At 54.3% G+C, this 16848-nt stretch overlaps 2 protein-coding genes across 10 annotated transcripts in view; one reads left to right on the top strand and one right to left on the bottom strand.

Moving 5' to 3' along the window:
• Sgsh (N-sulfoglucosamine sulfohydrolase) lies at positions 1 to 16728 on the top strand. 5 transcript variants are annotated; one of them, XR_015631064.1, is made up of 9 exons: positions 1 to 106; positions 4199 to 4359; positions 5566 to 5671; positions 6039 to 6189; positions 6474 to 6630; positions 7839 to 7920; positions 9579 to 9782; positions 10520 to 11341; positions 16155 to 16728. XR_015631064.1 is itself a non-coding variant. In NM_001427070.2 (8 exon segments), coding segments are annotated over 8 exon segments (1509 nt in total). In that variant the 5' UTR covers positions 1 to 18; the 3' UTR covers positions 11080 to 16728.
• Card14 (caspase recruitment domain family, member 14) overlaps positions 11925 to 16848 on the bottom strand; it is a 35282-nt gene continuing 30358 nt past the window's right edge. For 4 of the 5 annotated variants that reach the window (XM_087574405.1, XM_087574406.1, XM_087574408.1 and 1 more), the window contains 4 exons: positions 16197 to 16370; positions 14047 to 14168; positions 13317 to 13432; positions 12626 to 12830 (listed from right to left, as the gene is read on the bottom strand). In XM_087574405.1, the coding sequence (XP_087430531.1) occupies positions 12626 to 12830; positions 13317 to 13432; positions 14047 to 14168; positions 16197 to 16370 (617 nt within the window). 5 annotated transcript variants of the gene reach the window in all.

Raw genomic sequence — 16848 nt, 5'->3', positions numbered from 1 at the left:
ACCCTGATCGGCGCCGCCATGCACCGCCCGGCAGTGGCTTGCTGCTTACTGCTGTTGGTCCTGGGACTCTACGGCGCGCACTCGCGCAACGTGCTGCTGATAGTTGGTGAGTGCCGCCGTCCCTGGCACGGCCACCTGCTGCTGCCCCAAGAAGTGGCCACTCGGCTCTTCCCCGCCACTAGCCCGTGCTGACCCCTGCGTGCCAGTTCCTTGCAGAGCCTCTGTTTGTGGGTCTCTTCCTAGTGACTCTAAATGCATCTGGCCCTCCCGCTTCTGTCCTCCCCAGTCTGGCTCAGCACCCCAAAAAATGTAGTCAGAGCTACCAGGGAGACTCCGTGGGCCCCAGCTACTCATACTGGGTGGCTTTGCAGAGCTAGGGGCTTCATAGATCTCTGAGAAGATTCCAGAAAGGAGAATGGAGCCGGAGTTCCCGAGGTTTTACAGAATGACCTGGTCAGCTTTTTTACCTCCTGACCCAAAAGTACAGTACAGCACAGTTTGCCCATGCAAGCTCCCTCAGCCCCTCTTAGAAACCACCAAGTTCCTCCAGCATTCATGAGACTTCCTGTTTGGGTGATCAGTGCCTGGCTTGTGACACCCCAGGCCTTCTGAGGTCTGGCCCTGGGCCAGGCCCACTCTTTCTGATAAATTTTGTGGTGTCTGGGCAGGCCCGTTGGTTAATGGTAACACAAACAGTGCTGTCTTAGCAGCACTACCCCCATCTCCCTGAGGACAGTAGTGAACATCCACCAGATAGGATTGATGCTGGAATCTCCCGCAGTCCTGTCTGTATGGAATTTCCGTCCTGTCTCAGCTTCTACAGCCATCACAACAAAAACCTGACAGGCTTGGGGCTGGATAGGTGGCTCAGTGGTTAGCAGGACTTGGGGCCCTTCCAGAGGACATAGGTTCAATACCCAGAGGCCATGCACGCACACACTCACACACATGCACTCAACACTACAGGCCAGGTTGTTAACAAACAAATGTATTTCTATTGGTTCCATTATATCGAGAGACTGGGTTCAGAGAACCAGCTCCTCTGTCTGCTTCTGAGGTGGCCTTCCTGGCTTCTTGACAGCAACTGTCTCCTTTCCTAACCTGACAGAGAAATGCCACAGTCCTGTCCAGTTGGACCCCACCCTAGTTTAACTGTTGAAGACTGTGGATTCAAAGAGTGACAGCAGGAATTTTCAGGAAGGACTCAATTCAGTCCGTATCAGGGTCAGAGGCAGGAGCTGAGACTTCTGTGTGCAGAAAGCAGCATTCCATCCTATCGTGCAGGAGAAGGCACATTGAACACAACCGCCCCTGCCTGTCCTCCTCTGTGTCCTCCCATCTGTCCTCCAGCCTGTTCTCACATCTGTCTTCCTGTCTGTCCTCCAGCCTGTCCTCCCATCTGTCCTCTCATCTGTCCTCCCATCTGTCTTCCTGCCTGCCCTCCTGCCTGTCCTCCAACCTGTCCTTCCACCTGTCCTTCCACCTGTCCTTCCGCCTGTCTTTCCATCTGTCCTCCCTCCTGTCTTCCCATCAGTCCTCCCGCCTGTTCTCCCGTCTGTCCTCCAGCCTGTCCTCCCATCTGTCCTCCTGCCTGTCCTCCCGCCTGTCCTCCCACCTGTCCTATTGCCTGTCCTCCGTCTGTCCTCCTACCTGTCCTCCCATCTGTCTTGCCTGTCTTCCCGTCTGTCCTCCCACCTGTCCTCTCGCCTGTCCTCCCATCTGTCCTTCTGTCTGTCCTGCCTGTCTTCCCATCTGTCCTCCTGCCTGTCTTTCCATCTGTCCTCTCATCTGTCCTCCTGTCTGTCTCCTGCCTGCCCTCCAACCTGTCCTCCCGTCTGTCCTCCTGCCTGTCCTCCCATCTGTCCTCCCGCCTGTCTTCCCATCTGTCCTCCTGCCTGTCCTCCCATCTGTCCTCCTGTCTGTCCTTCTGCCTGTCCTCCAGCTTGTCCTCCTGCCTGCCCTCCAGCCTGTCCTTCCACCTGTCCTCCCGCCTGTCTTTCCGTCTGTCCTCCCGCCTGTCTTCCCATCTGTCCTCCTGCCTGTCCTTCTGTCTGTCCTCTCATCTGTCCTCCTGTCTGTCCTCCTGCCTGTCCTTCCGCCTGTCCTGCCTGTCCTCTCGTCTGCCCTCCTGTCTGTCCTCCCACCTGTCCTTCCATCTGTCCTCCTGTCTGTCCTCCAGCCTGTCCTTCTGTCTGTCCTGCCCACCCTCCTGTTGTCTGTCCTCCCACCTGTCCTTCCATCTGTCCTCCCATCTGTCCTCCAGCCTGTCCTTCCGTCTGTCCTCCTGTCTGTCCTCCAGCCTGTCCTTCCATCTGTCCTCCTGTCTGTCCTCCAGTCTGTCCTTCTGTCTGTCCTGCCTGTCTTCCTGCCTGTCCTCCCGCCTGTCCTCCTGCCTGTCCTCCCATCTGTCTTCCTGCCTGCCCTCCTGTCTGTCCTTCTGTCTGTCCTCCCACCTGTCTTCCTGCCTGCCCTCCTGTCTGTCCTTCTGTCTGTCCTCCCATCTGTCCTCCTGTTTGTCCTCCCGTTTGTCCTCCTGCCTGTCCTCCTGCTTGTCCTCCCGCCTGTCCTCCTGCCTGTCCTCCAGCCTGTCCTTCCACCTGTCCTTCTGCCTGTCCTTCCACCTGTCCTCCCTCCTGTCTTCCCATCAGTCCTCCTGCCTGTCTTCCCATCAGTCCTCCCGCCTGTCCTTCCGTCTGTCCTGCCTGTCCTCCCATTTGTCCTACCTGTCTTCCCATCTGTCCTCCTGCCTGTCCTCCTGCCTGTCCTCCAGCCTGTCCTCTTGTCTGTCCTCCCACCTGTCCTTCCATCTGTCCTCCTGTCTGTCCTCCAGCCTGTCCTTCTGTCTGTCCTGCCCACCCTCCTGGCTGTCCTCCCATCTGTCCTCTCATCTGTCCTCCTGCCTGTCCTGCCACCTGTCCTCCAGCCTGTCCTTCTGTCTGTCCTGCCTGTCCTCCTGCCTGCCCTCTCGCCTTTCCTCCTGCCTGTCCTCCTATCTGTCCTTCTGTCTGTCCTCCAGCCTGTCCTTCTGTCTGTCCTCCTGCCTGTCTTTTTGCCTGTCCTCCTGCCTGTCCTCCCACCTCTCCTCCCGCCTGTCCTCCTGCCTGTTCTCCCATCTGTCTTCCTGTCTGTCCTCCCGCCTGTCCTCCTATCTGTCTTCCTGTCTGTCCTCCCGCCTGTCCTCCTGCCTGTCCTCCTATCTGTCCTCCTGTCTGTCCTCCAGCCTGTCCTTCTGTCTGTCCTCCTGCCTGTCTTCCTGTCTGTCCTCCTGCCTGTCCTCCCATCTGTCTTCCTGCCTGCCCTCCTGTCTGTCCTCCCATCTGTCCTCCTGCCTGTCCTCCCGTCTGTCCTCCTGCCTGCCCTCCCACCTGTCCTCCTTCCTGTCCTCCCACCTGCTCATCTGTCATTGATTCTTGCCCAAGTATTCCAGCAGGGTGCATGATGATGACTGGACTGGAGGCTAGGCATCACCTTTGTTCAGGAATCGCACTGTCTGAAGCAAGTGGGTGACATGTTGCTCCTGGGTTCCCTCCAGTTAGTTCTGGGGTACTCCTGCATGACTTTGGGCGCTGCAAGTCATCTCTGCACTTCCGGTGCCTCCTGTAGGCTCGATGGTCAGAAATAGACAATCTGCAAGGCTGTAGCCTTCAGGGAAGAGGTCTGTTTCTAAGAGAAGCAGAAATGTGGTTTATACACCACACACACACACACACACACACACACACACACACACACACACATACACACCACACACCTCAGCTGTGTCCTGGGCATGTCTCTCCTGACTGGCTATCACCTTGTAAGGTGTCTGCAGAGCCTGGGAGACCCAGTTTACATCCACCCACCACCCACTAACACATCTGCATGGACGCCAGATCTGTTGTGTGTGCTCCCCACACTAGTCTACCTGTTAACATCCTCACCTGAGTTTCCCGTTTGGGTCCCCTGCAAACCATGGTGTCTTCTCTCTCCGCTAACACATCCACCCAGGGATCTTGCCTACCTGTGTGTTCCCTGCTTGCTCACAAACTCCTGTATCGTCGTCATGCCTGGCATCATACCCCCTCAGGTGTCCTACCTTCTGGGAGTGTCTGGTCCAACTCCTGAGCGTCACAGGGACCAGCCTTTGCAGCAGTATCCTGAGTCCCCACACTGTCCCTCCTGACCCCAGCCAACGTGCTCTCTGCCTTGTCTTCCTCAGCGGATGATGGAGGTTTCGAGAGCGGTGTGTACAACAACACCGCCATCAACACCCCTCACCTGGATGCCCTGGCCCGCCACAGCCTTATCTTCCGTAATGCCTTCACATCTGTCAGCAGCTGTTCCCCGAGCCGTGCCAGTCTCCTCACGGGCCTGCCCCAGGTGAGCGTGGCTAGTGGGATGAAGGGGGCGGAGTGGATAGGTGGTGGTGACTCTAGGCCCGGCCTCTGCCGCTGGGAAACCCTCCTCTCTCCCGGGAGTAGCTTCCTGATTTCCCTTGCATCCGTAGGGGGAGGTACTGCCCAGAGGTCTCAGGGGCAGCCAGGGCTCTGCCTCACCACCCCTCAGCTCAGCTGGCCCTGCTGCTCTGTGGACAAGGGTGAACACATACCTCTCAATGCCTTAGAGTTCTCATCTGAGATGTGGGCACAGTTAGGTCATTGTGGGTGTTGGGCAAGCCTGCACACCTCCTGTCCAGCCCTGTGATCAGGCCCCCGTGGTGGCTCGGGCACTTCCTTTTTCTGTTGTTATGGTAAAGTACACAAAACATAAAATTTCCCATCTTAACAGCTTTTCAGTGCATAGTCAGTGGTGTGAAATACGCCCACGTGACTGCAGCCGTTCCTCCATCCGCCTCTGGGACCTGCTTTAATTGAAACCCCGTCTTCATTAAACACCCCCCCCAATTCCTGCCAGACCCCACTCTGTTGTTCCTGAATCTGATGACTCTAGGGCTCTCTTGAAGGTGGGATCACCGCTCTTCCGCTTTTGCCACATCCTGTGACACCGAGCCTAGCATCTTTGTGGCTCACGTCAGGATTTACTAAATCTTTTTCAAGATCTCTGTTACAAACGCCTTTAATCCCAGCACTTGGGAGGCAGAGCCACATGGATCTCTTGAGTTCACAGCCAGCCTGGTCTACAGAGTGAGTTCCAGGATAGCCAGGGCTATACAGAGACCCTGTATCAATGTTTTACGTTTTAAAACCTACATTGCGGGAGCGGGTGAGAGGGAAGACACCATGCACATCACGGTGAATCTCTGGACGTCAGAGACAGCTTTTGGGAACCAGTCCCCTCCTCACACCATGTGGGTGTCAGGGATGACATTCAGGTCACCCTCAAGCTTAGTTCTTTGCCACGTGAGCTGTCTTGCCCAGCCCCCAACCTTTATCAAGACAGGACCTAGGGCCAGGCTTGCCTCAACCTCACTGTGCAGCTGGTGCAGGCCCTTGCTGGTTCCTTTCCCCCTCCCGCTGGTGTCCCCTGTCACAGGAGGGTGTTCCCCTAGGCCAGCATCCACAAGGGTCCTGGGATGAGCTCTGGGGTGTTGGAGCCCACCTTTCTGCATGGCATTTTCATCAACAGCATCAGAACGGCATGTACGGGCTGCACCAGGATGTACACCACTTCAACTCTTTCGACAAGGTACAGAGCCTACCGCTGCTGCTCAGCCAGGCCGGAGTGCGCACAGGTGAGCTATGGGCAGGGTACAGCACCGGTGTGTGGTCCCTCTCTGACCCCTCCCAGCCAAAGCTGGAGGCCTGAGTCACTCTCAACCTAGGTGACCTGCTGCTCAGCCAGGCCAGCGTGCACACAGGAGAGGTGTGGGCCTGAGGACGGGATACAGGCGTAAGGCCACTTTTCGACCCTTCCTAGCCTCTTAGAGAGGGAGGTCCAGGGCTCTGAGTCACCCTCAGCTCACGTGGTCCTCCCGGAGCACTCGTCCCAAGAACCAGGCCAAAGTCTCCAAACTGTGCACGCACAGCAGCCACTCTTAGGCAGGATAATGGGGCAGAGTGGACTCGACATGACAGACCTCTTCTCTTGTCCACCTTCAGGCATCATCGGGAAGAAGCATGTGGGTCCGGAGACGGTGTATCCCTTTGACTTCGCATTCACAGAGGAGAACAGCTCAGTGCTGCAGGTGGGGCGGAACATCACTAGAATTAAGCAACTCGTCCGGAAATTTCTGCAGACTCAGGATGACAGGTAAGGAGGGTTCTGCCCTGGTAACCCTCAGTGATAGCCAGAACTCTCCACAGTAGACTTAGGCCGTCATCCCAGGGTCCACAGTTGGCTGTGGCAAGGGCAGAGGAAAACATTCTACATACCCAGAAGAAGAGGGGGAAGGGGTAAACTGAGGCAATGAGGGAGACAGAGTGCCAATTGGCGTAAGCCATGCCAAAGTGTGCCTACCTAAGAATTGAGGCCCTTGTAGTCAAGACAGTGGCCTGGCCTTGATCCCCACACTGATTCCCCTCCCCCACATTCAGGCCCTTCTTCCTCTATGTGGCCCTCCATGACCCCCACCGCTGTGGGCACTCCCAGCCCCAGTACGGAGCCTTCTGTGAGAAGTTCGGCAACGGGGAGAGTGGCATGGGGCGCATTCCAGACTGGACACCCCAGATCTATGATCCTCAGGATGTGATGGTAGGAGGGTCCCTTGCAACGTCTCCAAGGCATGCAACCCAACCTCCTCTAAACCCGGGGCCCTGACTTCCCTAGAGCTTGCAGCCGCTGCCTCCAGGATGTAGTATAATGTGTGTGAGGAGACTTAGTGGGCCCCAGGTTCCTGTGTGCGGGCTGCAAAGAGAGCCCTGGACCCCGGAGATGAAGCACTGCATGTGCACAGAGTAAAGCTGTTTTAACCAGTCTGTTCACGTGTGTGTGTGTGTGTGTGTATGTGTGTGTCTGTGTGTGTATGTATATGTGTGTGTGTGTATGTGTGTGTCTGTGTGTGTATGTATATGTGTGTGTATGTATGTGTCTCTGTGTGTGTATGTGTGTGTCTCTGTGTGTGTATGTGTGTGTCTGTTTTAGCCAGTCTGTTCAAGTGTGTATGTTTGTGTGAGTGTGTCTGTGTATATGTATGTGTGTATGTATGTGTGTGCATGTGTATGTGTGTGTCTCTGTGTGTATGTGTGTTTCTCTGTGTGTGTATGTGTGTGTATGTATGTGTCTCTCTCTGTGTTGTGTATGTGTGTGTGTATCTCTGTTTTAACCAGTCTGTTCAAGTGTGTATGTTTGTGTGAGTGTGTGTGTATGTGTGTGTATGTGTGTGCATGTGTATGTGTGTGTCTGTGTGTGTATGTATATGTGTGTGTATGAGTGTGTCTCTGTGTGTGTATGTGTGTGTCTCTGTGTGTGTATGTGTGTGTCTCTGTGTGTGTATGTGTGTGTCTGTTTTAGCCAGTCTGTTCAAGTGTGTATGTTTGTGTGAGTGTGTGTGTGTATATGTATGTGTGTATGTATGTGTGTGCATGTGTATGTGTGTGTCTCTGTGTGTATGTGTTTCTCTGTGTGTGTATGTGTGTGTGTATCTCTGTTTTAACCAGTCTGTTCAAGTGTGTATGTTTGTGTGAGTGTGTGTGTGCATGTGTATGTGTGTGTCTCTGAATGTATGTGTGTATATGTGTGCGTGTATGTGTATATGTGTGTGTATGTGTGTGTCTCTGTGTTTCTCTGTGTATGTATGTGTGTGTGTATGTGTATGTGTGTGTGTATGTGTATGAGTGTGTGTGTGCGCACGTGGTCCTCCTACCCAGTCAGAAATGGCTGGTGTCATCCATGTCCCCCTCTACACCTATCCTACTCCTCCATCCCCACTCTGAGATGTTTTGCTCCGCCTTTGTCCTCAGGTACCCTACTTTGTCCCAGACACGCCGGCAGCCCGAGCTGACCTAGCCGCTCAGTACACCACCATTGGGCGGATGGATCAAGGTGAGTTCCAGTGACCAAGGCTGTCCCTCAGCACAGGTCGGGGACTTGTGATGGACTTGACACAGGTGGGGTCCTGGAAGCAACGCAGTGTGAGCCAGGGTTGGTGTTGAAGGGGTGAGGCAGTTTCTGGGGCTGGAGCCTCAGTGTCCCTTCATGTCACTGCTTAGCTGTGTCTAGACCCTTTTGTCTCTAGCCCTGTTTTTTGGGTTTTTGTTTTTAATTTTTAAATTAAATTTGTTTTTACTTTATTATCTTTTTTTTTTTTTTTTTTTGAGATAGGGTTTCTCTACAGCCCTGGCTGTCCTGGAACTCACTCTGTAGACCAGGCTGGCCTCAGACTCACAGAAACCTGCCTGCCTCTGCCCCCCAAGTGTTGTTTCTCATAATAAATTTGTGTGTGTGGGTGCTGTGCCCGCATGTATGTAAGTGCATCACATGCATGCAGTACCCACAGAGGCCAGAAAGGACAACAGACACCCTGGAATGACATTACAGATGGTTGTGAGCCACCATGTGGTTGCTGGGATTTGAACTCAGGACCTCTGGAAGGGCAGCTTTACATTTTATTTATTAAAATTCTTCTTTGTTTTTCATGTGCCTATGTGCATGTGTGTGCGTGCTTTCATACATGTATAGGTGTACAAATGTGTGTGCATATTTTCATATGTGTATGTGTGTAGGAATGTGTACATGCATGTTTTCGTATGTGTATGGGTGTACAAATGTGTGTGCCTGCTTTCACATGTGTATACATGGGTATACAAATGTGTATAAATGCTTTCACCCATGTATGGGTGTACAAATGTGTGTGCATATTTTCATATGTGTATGTGTGTAGGAATGTGTACATGCATGTTTTCATATGTGTACAGGTGTATAAATGTGTGTGCGTGCTTTCACACGTGTATGGGTATACAAATGTATGCACATGTTTTTACATGTATGTGGGCCTACAAATGTGTGTGTGCATGTGGGGGCCTGAGGCTGATGTTGGAAATCATCCTGTCTCTTTTTTCGCTCATTTACTGAGACTGAGTCTCAGTCAAACCCAGAGGCTTGCTGATGTTGCTGGTCTTGGGAGCCAGCTTACTCTGGGGATCCCATTTCTGCCTTCCCTGGCTGAAATTCCAGGCAAGCTCTCACCCACCTGGCAATTATGTGGGGTTCTGGGGTCCAGACTGTGATCCTGACTCTTGCGTGGCAAGCACTTTAACTGCTGGTCTGTCTGCCTGGTGCCGTCTCTTCTAAATTAAAACTTATTTTGACTTTTGGAGACAGGATCTTGTTATAGACCAGGCTAGCCTGGAACTCCCTTGATAGCCAAGGCTGTCCCTGAATTCCTAATTTTCCTGCTACTAGAAGGTCCCTGACCTTCTATCTATCTCAGGCTCCTACCCAAGCTGTCTCTCCTTGCTCGTGGGACAGACACGAGATTCTAAAACATAGAAGCCAGCTCGGGGCAGTAACAGCTGCCCTGTGTAGGAGCAGTTCTAAGGGATGACAGGTCCTGGAAGCCATGTGACCTGCTCAAGTACAGGAGCTACGTGGTTTGGGCTGGAGGCTGGCCTTGTAGGAAAGGTGGAAGAGTTGTCTGAGGGCCAGTAGAGCCCAGGGGTGAGTGGACACATGCGCCTCTGAGCCTTCCCCCTCCTCCTCAGGGATAGGATTGGTGCTCCAGGAGCTGCGAGGTGCCGGTGTGCTGAATGACACCCTCATCATCTTCACATCCGACAACGGGATCCCCTTCCCCAGTGGCAGGACCAACCTGTACTGGCCTGGTACAGCTGAGCCACTGTTGGTGTCCTCCCCAGAGCACCCACAACGCTGGGGCCAAGTCAGCGACGCCTACGTGAGCCTTCTAGGTCTGTCTCTGTCTGTCTGTCTGTCTGTCTGTCTGTCTGTCTGTCTGTCTCGTGGGAGGGGAGAAGTGAAGTCCAGGGGGACTTCCATGGGTTAGGTGCTGGAGTGCTCCCCAACCTAGGTAGGCACAAGACAGCCTCCTCTATTACATGGTGAGAATCAGGGTCACCCGGGAGGTCTGTTCCTGTCACGTCGCAACCGCCAGAGTGTCTGGTGGGGTCCCGGGTGGTACCAGTGGGCTGTGGATTACCAAGAGAAAGACTTGAGAACCATTTCCCCTTTTCTCAGGATCCGGAGCCTCTCATGACTCAGCTCTGAGAACCTAGTTATCTAGCCCCACACCACAAATGCGAAAACATGCCTGCAGGTGTGAGAAAGGGAGGGGCTGAGTTAAACCAGCTCGGAAACCTCCCCTGTGTTCTTCTCAGTGGTTACGAGATAGGCTCTCTCCACCCCGGGACCCACTTCTTCATGTGGCCCTAACCCATGACTGAGGGAACCTTGTGACCAACCCAGAGTGACTGAATAAGCCCTGCCTACCCAGGGTTCCTCTGGTCCACAGGACTTTAGAAGGTCCCTAGATATCAGCAAGCCAGGGCCTCTGGTGACAGACACATTATCAGCCTCACAGGCCTGATCCTATGGGTACCCATGAGATTGCCAGAGAGACTCAGATCCAGCCCTTCCTAAGGGCTCCGTGTCCCCCAGGACCCCCTGCTAAGACGCTGTTCTTTTCCAGACCTCACCCCCACCATCCTGGACTGGTTCTCCATTCCATACCCCAGCTATGCCATCTTCGGCTCAAAGACGATTCAGCTCACAGGCCGTTCCCTCCTGCCGGCGCTGGAGGCGGAGCCCCCTTGGGCCACTGTCTTCAGCAGCCAGAGCCACCACGAGGTCACCATGTCCTACCCCATGCGCTCCGTGTACCACCAGAACTTCCGCCTCATTCACAACCTCAGCTTCAAGATGCCGTTTCCCATCGACCAAGATTTCTACGTCTCGCCGACCTTCCAGGACCTCCTGAACCGCACCGCGGCAGGCCAGCCCACAGGCTGGTACAAGAATCTCCAACATTACTACTACAGGGAACGCTGGGAACTCTATGACATCAGCCGGGACCCTTGGGAGACACGGAACCTGGCCGCTGAGCCAGACTTCGCTCAGGTGCTGGAGGTGCTGAAAGCTCAGCTCGTCAAGTGGCAGTGGGAGACGCATGACCCCTGGGTGTGCGCCCCTGATGGGGTCCTGGAGGAAAAGCTCACGCCTCAGTGCCGACCTCTTCACAATGAGCTCTGACGGTGCCCGGGGCACCTGCCAGCCCACCTAGACACGAAGGGAGGGAGCAGTGGAGGCAGTGCCAGCAGCTGCTCCCTCTATACACCCATCCGAGCAGGTCCCTCCACCATATGGGATGTCACTCCCGCCTCCTGTGGAGGACACTCAAGCATGCACTCCCTAGTTGCTGCCGTTCCAAGGACACTGCTGTCCTCATGTCCGCCTGTCCTGGTTCAGGAGTTCTAGGGGAATGTGGGCATGGCAGAACCCCACGTTTTGATAGGTGAGTTTTGAGAGCTACAGACAGAAGGGGCAGGGTCTGGGGCTTGAAGCCCTCTGCTTCCGGAAACCTGCGGATGTTTTTAAGCCCCTCGCCCTAAGAGGATGCCAGGTTTCTGCATGCCACATGAGCAGTGGGCAGACCGCACTAACTACTTCAACCAACTTGGCCTGGAGGGAGCATTCAGTAGGCCTTGAGCTTGCTTCGCCACTGCCCCCCCCCCCCCCCGCCCGCCCCGTTCCCCCTTTGAAGTACACGCTTAGCCAGGATTCATGCTGGTACTCAGAGGTGGCGAGTTGATCCTATGGTCTATCTGGTCTCAGTTTGTGTTTTCTGAGGGTGGCTGAGGAGGACAGGGTGTGACAGTGCTCTCTGTCTGTCTGTCTTCTCTGTTCCTGTCTGTCTCTGTGTCTCTGTCCCCTCCCCTCTCTCCCTGAGTGACACTAAGCACCTGGCCCCAGATTTTTCCTTCTTTCACTTGCCAAGGGACAGAGGCACAGCCTAGAAATCTAGAGAGGACTGTTCCCTCCTCCCTTCTATCAAGATACCCCATCTTGGGAGAGAATGAGAGTCATGGGCCCCAGCATTGGGAAAACCTTTTTACAACAGTATAATCATTCACAGAACATCGTAGGAGCACACTGGGTCTCTGGCACCGAGACACAAACACCCTGTCAACTGACTCAGTTTATGGCTGGGTGGGGGCTTCACCCAAGTGTGGCGTGATACATCCCGAGAAGGACCAGGGGATAATGTCAGTTCAAGAATGAGTTCTTTGCTCACAAAGGGTTGGTCAGTTGGCTCCAGGATATGTACCAAAGCAACCTGGTGTTTGGGGCCGGGCACAGAGCAGTGAGTCAAAGAGCCGCTCAAGTCTGTCCACTACAGCAGCTTCCTTTGCTGGTGTCTGTGGTAGCTGAGTCAGTCGCGCCCACAGCGCTCCAGTCAGTGCCCCACCCTGGGCGGTGAGGATTGCTCCAGTGACCCTCCAGGGTTCACTTGACATCGGAAACATAAAAAGAGGGACAGACCCACGACCTGGTCCTGTTACCACAGGAGGTTGGGGTGCTGGCTCTGAGCAGGTCTCAGGAAACACCCCCACATGGCCGAATATTCTCCGGTCCTCCATCAGCCCAGGCCGTGCTGTGGGAAGGTGCTTCATCATTTTCGCCTTGATTTCTGTGAGCACCTGAGGCCAGACCCTGACCAGAGAAGGAAGTAGGGCTGTTTGCTGATGGCATTAAGAGACACATGGAGGTCCCCACAGTCCCAGGCCAGGTGTGGGCTTCAGCAGGGGCCCTCTGTCCACACCACCTTCTTCTGCTCATCCGCAATGGCCAGGCGCACACAGTTGAGCAGGCTGTCCAGATCACTCCAGTTGTCGGGGGCCAGGCTGCTGTACAGACAGGGCACTCTGTCCAGTTCCCCCTCTTCCTGCCGGGCCACCTCCAGAAACTGCTCCTCTGAGCTGCCAAGCCGATGAAGGCCTTTCCTGCAAAGCAGAGAGATGTTCAGCTCGAGGACAGCAAGGTAGGCAGGAAGTACACAGTTGGCTTTAGTACGGGGCACTGTAGGCATCCAGGCCAGAACCTTGGGCATGAACATGGGGGTCCTATCTAGGAAAGCTCATGAAGGTCCTACGACTTGGCTGCAAGCAGCATTCACTTCCCAGAGGATACGGGCAGCGGGATGTTTGTCCTGGGTATGGGCAGTGGGATGTTTGTCCCAGCCAGACAAGTGATAGAATGGGACTAGGCTTCATGAGCTGCAGGCACATGTGCCCCTTTAGTGTAACCGGGACAGGGAACAGGTTTGTTCACCCCTGAGGGAGAGCAAGCTGAACCTCTGGCCTGAGGTTGCAAGGACGTGACTGGGGTGGAACTTAGAGAACTTTAGTGTGTTCCTGAGGCACAAGCTTTTCCAGAGCGCAAGCACCTGTTTAGACCCTGCTGCCCAGCTCCTACCACCAAGCAACTACCTGAGTTTCTTTGCCGTCTTCTCATTGACAGAAACGTGGATGATGATGGGAAATATGTCCATCTTGTGTAAGACTCGGACGCTGTCCAGCCGGACATCCAGCAGGGCGTGGGTGCTCTTTAGAAGGGCATAGAGAAGCAAGTTAAGCCCCTGGGCCTCGGGTCTGGGAGGAAGTGGGAGGAGTCTGCAGCAGAGCACAGGGCTGTGTGGAGAGACCTGAATAGAGGCTGCATGGCAGGGCCTGCCGTAGATCTCAAAGGCAAACCATTTGGTTTGTCCCTGAGGAAATCGGGATTTGCAAGCCTTTGGCATTGAGGCAGATTTTGCATAGAGTGCAAACGTACGAATCAGACAGTACCACTAACTGTTGGCCTGTGTGTGTGTGTGTGTGTGTGTGTGTGTGTGTGTGTGTGTGTGTTGTCCTTCCTACTCCTTATGGAAGTGTGAAACTCGACAGTTTACTGAGAGCTGTAAAATGTGAGACTTAATGTCTCCATTTATTTCATTTATTAACAAAGATCTATCAAACAAGTTAAGGGAACTGAGGCCCAAAGGCCCACCCAAGGGCAGTCCAGCATCATCACATGGATCCCAGATGGTAGGAACAGGCTTGGATCTTTCTGCGTCCCTCCTACAGAGAATGAAGCTGGGTGTCTAGGGCCCCACAAGTGATTCCCCAACCCTGGGCAGGAGCTGCCACCCCCAGAGTAACCTCTAGACCCTCCCTTTACCGTATTCATGAGGGACTGCACGGCATGCCGGGTGACACAGTGGTGGTCACCTATTGACTCTCCCTCCTGGATGATGTCCCCTCTCTGACTCCAGGTGACATACTCCTCCTGGCTCAAGTACTCTGATGGTGACATTAGATGAGGTGGTCATACATTGGGATCCTGAGGAAGCCAAGCTGAGCATTCCATACTGGAGGTTTCCCGCCACATCCAGGAGAAGCTTCCCATGGTGGTCACATAGAGTCCTATACCACCTTTGACCACGAGTCCTCTGGTACACCCACCCCAGGGCATGGCAATGTGTGAACTCTGGGTAGTGTTTTGGGCAGCTCTCTCTCTCTCTCTCTCTCTCTCTCTCTCTCTCTCTCTCTCCCTCTCTCTCTCTCTCTCTCTCTCTCTGTGTGTGTGTGTGTGTGTGTGTGTGTGTGTGTGTGTAAGTGGCCCTGCCAAACATCCTACAGTGCTCAGGACAGCTACCCAATAGAGAATGTCAGCCACAGGTGTCCTGGTGCCGAGGTTGAGAACCATTCTGGAGCCCTCTTGAGCAGGCTCTTACGCCCCATCTTGGTCAGAAGGACCCTGTCTTCCTCCTAGCTATCAAAGCACCCCAGCTGTACATGTCCCCCTTCCCCACCATCACTGCAGCATCGATGGGAACCCTAGACCCAAGTTCCAGCGAGTGCATCCCCAACCCTGGCCAGGCCTCCTGTCTCACACTCTGCTGGGGATCACACGCAGCAGTGAGCCCTCCCTCCCCGTAAAGACTCAGGCTTTTATGAAACTGGACATGTGGCCTCCGCTCTCCTTGGCCACCACAGCAGTGGCTCAAGCCCAGGGTTCTGGGTTCCCTTGTGCCTTTGTATGCACCCACTGGCCAGCCGGACCACCTCGCCACCTCCAGCTACCACCCATCTTCCTTCTGTCCCCTGTCAGCTAGCCCTTCATGTATGTGTCCCCCTCTCTGTCTGGGTAAGTGTGGAGCCCCACAGTCTGTATAGCTTTATCTCACTGGTTTGCCCGACTGAACCCAGGCGGCCAATTCTAGAGAACTCATGGGCTCCCAGGCTCAGTCTCTTCCACTTTCCCATGGATGCTGGCCAAGAAAGGTGCTCATCAGAGCAGCCTCATGGGTGGTACCTGTTTCTTTCTAGGATGAACTCTCACAGCCCACAGGGCAGGTAACCTAGCCCTGTCAGCCTTTCCCGAGCCCACAGGCCTGGGGATCAGAGAGCACTTTCATGAAGCCTCCATGTTGGATCTCTGAGCTCAAGGCTGGCCTGGTCTACAGAGTGAGTTCTAGGACAGCCAGGGCCACACAGAGAAACCTTGTCTCAAAAACCTCTAAGTAAATAAAGAGAAGCTGCCTGTGGCTGATGGACAGAGCCCTTGAGCCATGATACCGTGCTAACTACATCTGTTTTCAACGTGCCTGTGTTGGAGGGAGAGGTAGTGACCCACCTCTCTCGTGCCCGTAAGAACCCAGAATGGACTTTCTATGGAAAGAGGGCCTCTGTGTGAGGCAACACTGGGTTACGATAGACCCTAAGAAGGCCATGTGTAGACAAAGACACAGAAGGAAAAGGGCAGCGATGACCAACGCCAAGATGGGAGTGGGGACTTCCCGAATGCCTAAGGGACTGAAAGAACCAGGAAGGACCCACAGCTTGCAGCCCCCAGAGAACAGGGCCCTGCTGAGGCCCTGAGGTCAGAAATCCCAGGAACCATGAGACAGTTCAGTGTTCCAGTTTGTGGCCCTTTGTTATAGTGTGTGGTGGTTTGCATATGCCTGGCCCAGGGAGTGGCACCGTTAGAAAGTGTGGCCTTATTGGAGGAAGTGTGTCACTGGAGTGGGGCTTGGAGACCCTCCTCCTAGCTGCCTGGGGATGCTTAATCTGTTCTTGGCTTCCTCCTGGTGAAGTTGTAGAACTGAGCTCTTCCTGCACCATGCCTGTCTGGATGCTGCCATGCTCCCGCCTTGATAATGGACTGAACCTCTGAACCTGTAAGCCAGCCCCAGTTAAATGTTGTTCTTTATAAAACTTACATTGGTCATGGTGTCTGTTCACAGCAATCAGACCCTAAGTAAGACACGGTATCTCTGAATTTAGGGTCACCTGCTCTGGCCACTCACTCAACGGGGAAGCACATACCTGCTGAACACTGCTTAAAACCTTGGAGGAGACACAGCTTTTTGCCCAGGATCTTCCCAATTACTCTGGGCACGAACAGCACAGGCCGGGGCCACGCAGGCCTATGGGGGTGCACCAGGGTGTAAGGTGCCAGGGTAAAGCAGTTTTCTGGCCAGAAGCACACGCTGGGACCACCTGTCGAGGACAGAGGTTATGAACACCTCCCACCTGTGTCCCTGACCCCTCTCTCCCCGGAGAGCCGGATGGGGGACATTCTCAGCTTCGATGCTGCCGACTGTGTGTGCTGGCTCAGCTGCTCCAGAGCTCACAGCTCTTCAGGACGAGCCTCTGAGGACTGGAGGAGCCTGGTTCCTCCTGAAGGGTATAAGGGGCCCTGCCTTTCGCCCCCACGCTCCTTCTCCTCATCCTCACCTTCTGTTCAGCCCTGCCCCTCAGACCTCAGGGTCCTCAGTCTCCTCCCTCCTGGGCCCTGGGTTATTTGGGTTACTCCTGTTTTCCATATCAACCTTATTTTCTAAAAGATTTTATTTTATATGTTTTGGTGCTTGTGTGTGTGTGTGTGTGTGCGCGCGCACCAATGTTTGCAGAGCCTAGGAGACAGCATTGGACACTGGAACTGGAGTTACAGGTGGTTGTAAGCTGTCTAATTTGG

Source organism: Rattus norvegicus, chromosome 10, assembly GCF_021556685.1.
Source record: "Rattus norvegicus strain SHRSP/BbbUtx chromosome 10, alternate assembly SHRSP_T2T, whole genome shotgun sequence".
Taxonomy (NCBI): Eukaryota; Metazoa; Chordata; class Mammalia; order Rodentia; family Muridae; genus Rattus; species Rattus norvegicus.
This window is presented reverse-complemented; position numbering and strand designations above follow the sequence as displayed.

Bases quoted from the DNA above. Each gene is read 5' to 3' on its own strand.
- Sgsh (XM_087574409.1), top strand. From the start codon at position 19: ATGCACCGCCCGGCAGTGGCTTGCTGCTTACTGCTGTTGGTCCTGGGA. The intron at 107-4,198 runs GTGAGTGCCGCC...TGTCTTCCTCAG, and splicing joins CAACGTGCTGCTGATAGTTG to CGGATGATGGAGGTTTCGAG. The intron at 6,631-7,838 runs GTAGGAGGGTCC...CTTTGTCCTCAG, and splicing joins ATGATCCTCAGGATGTGATG to GTACCCTACTTTGTCCCAGA.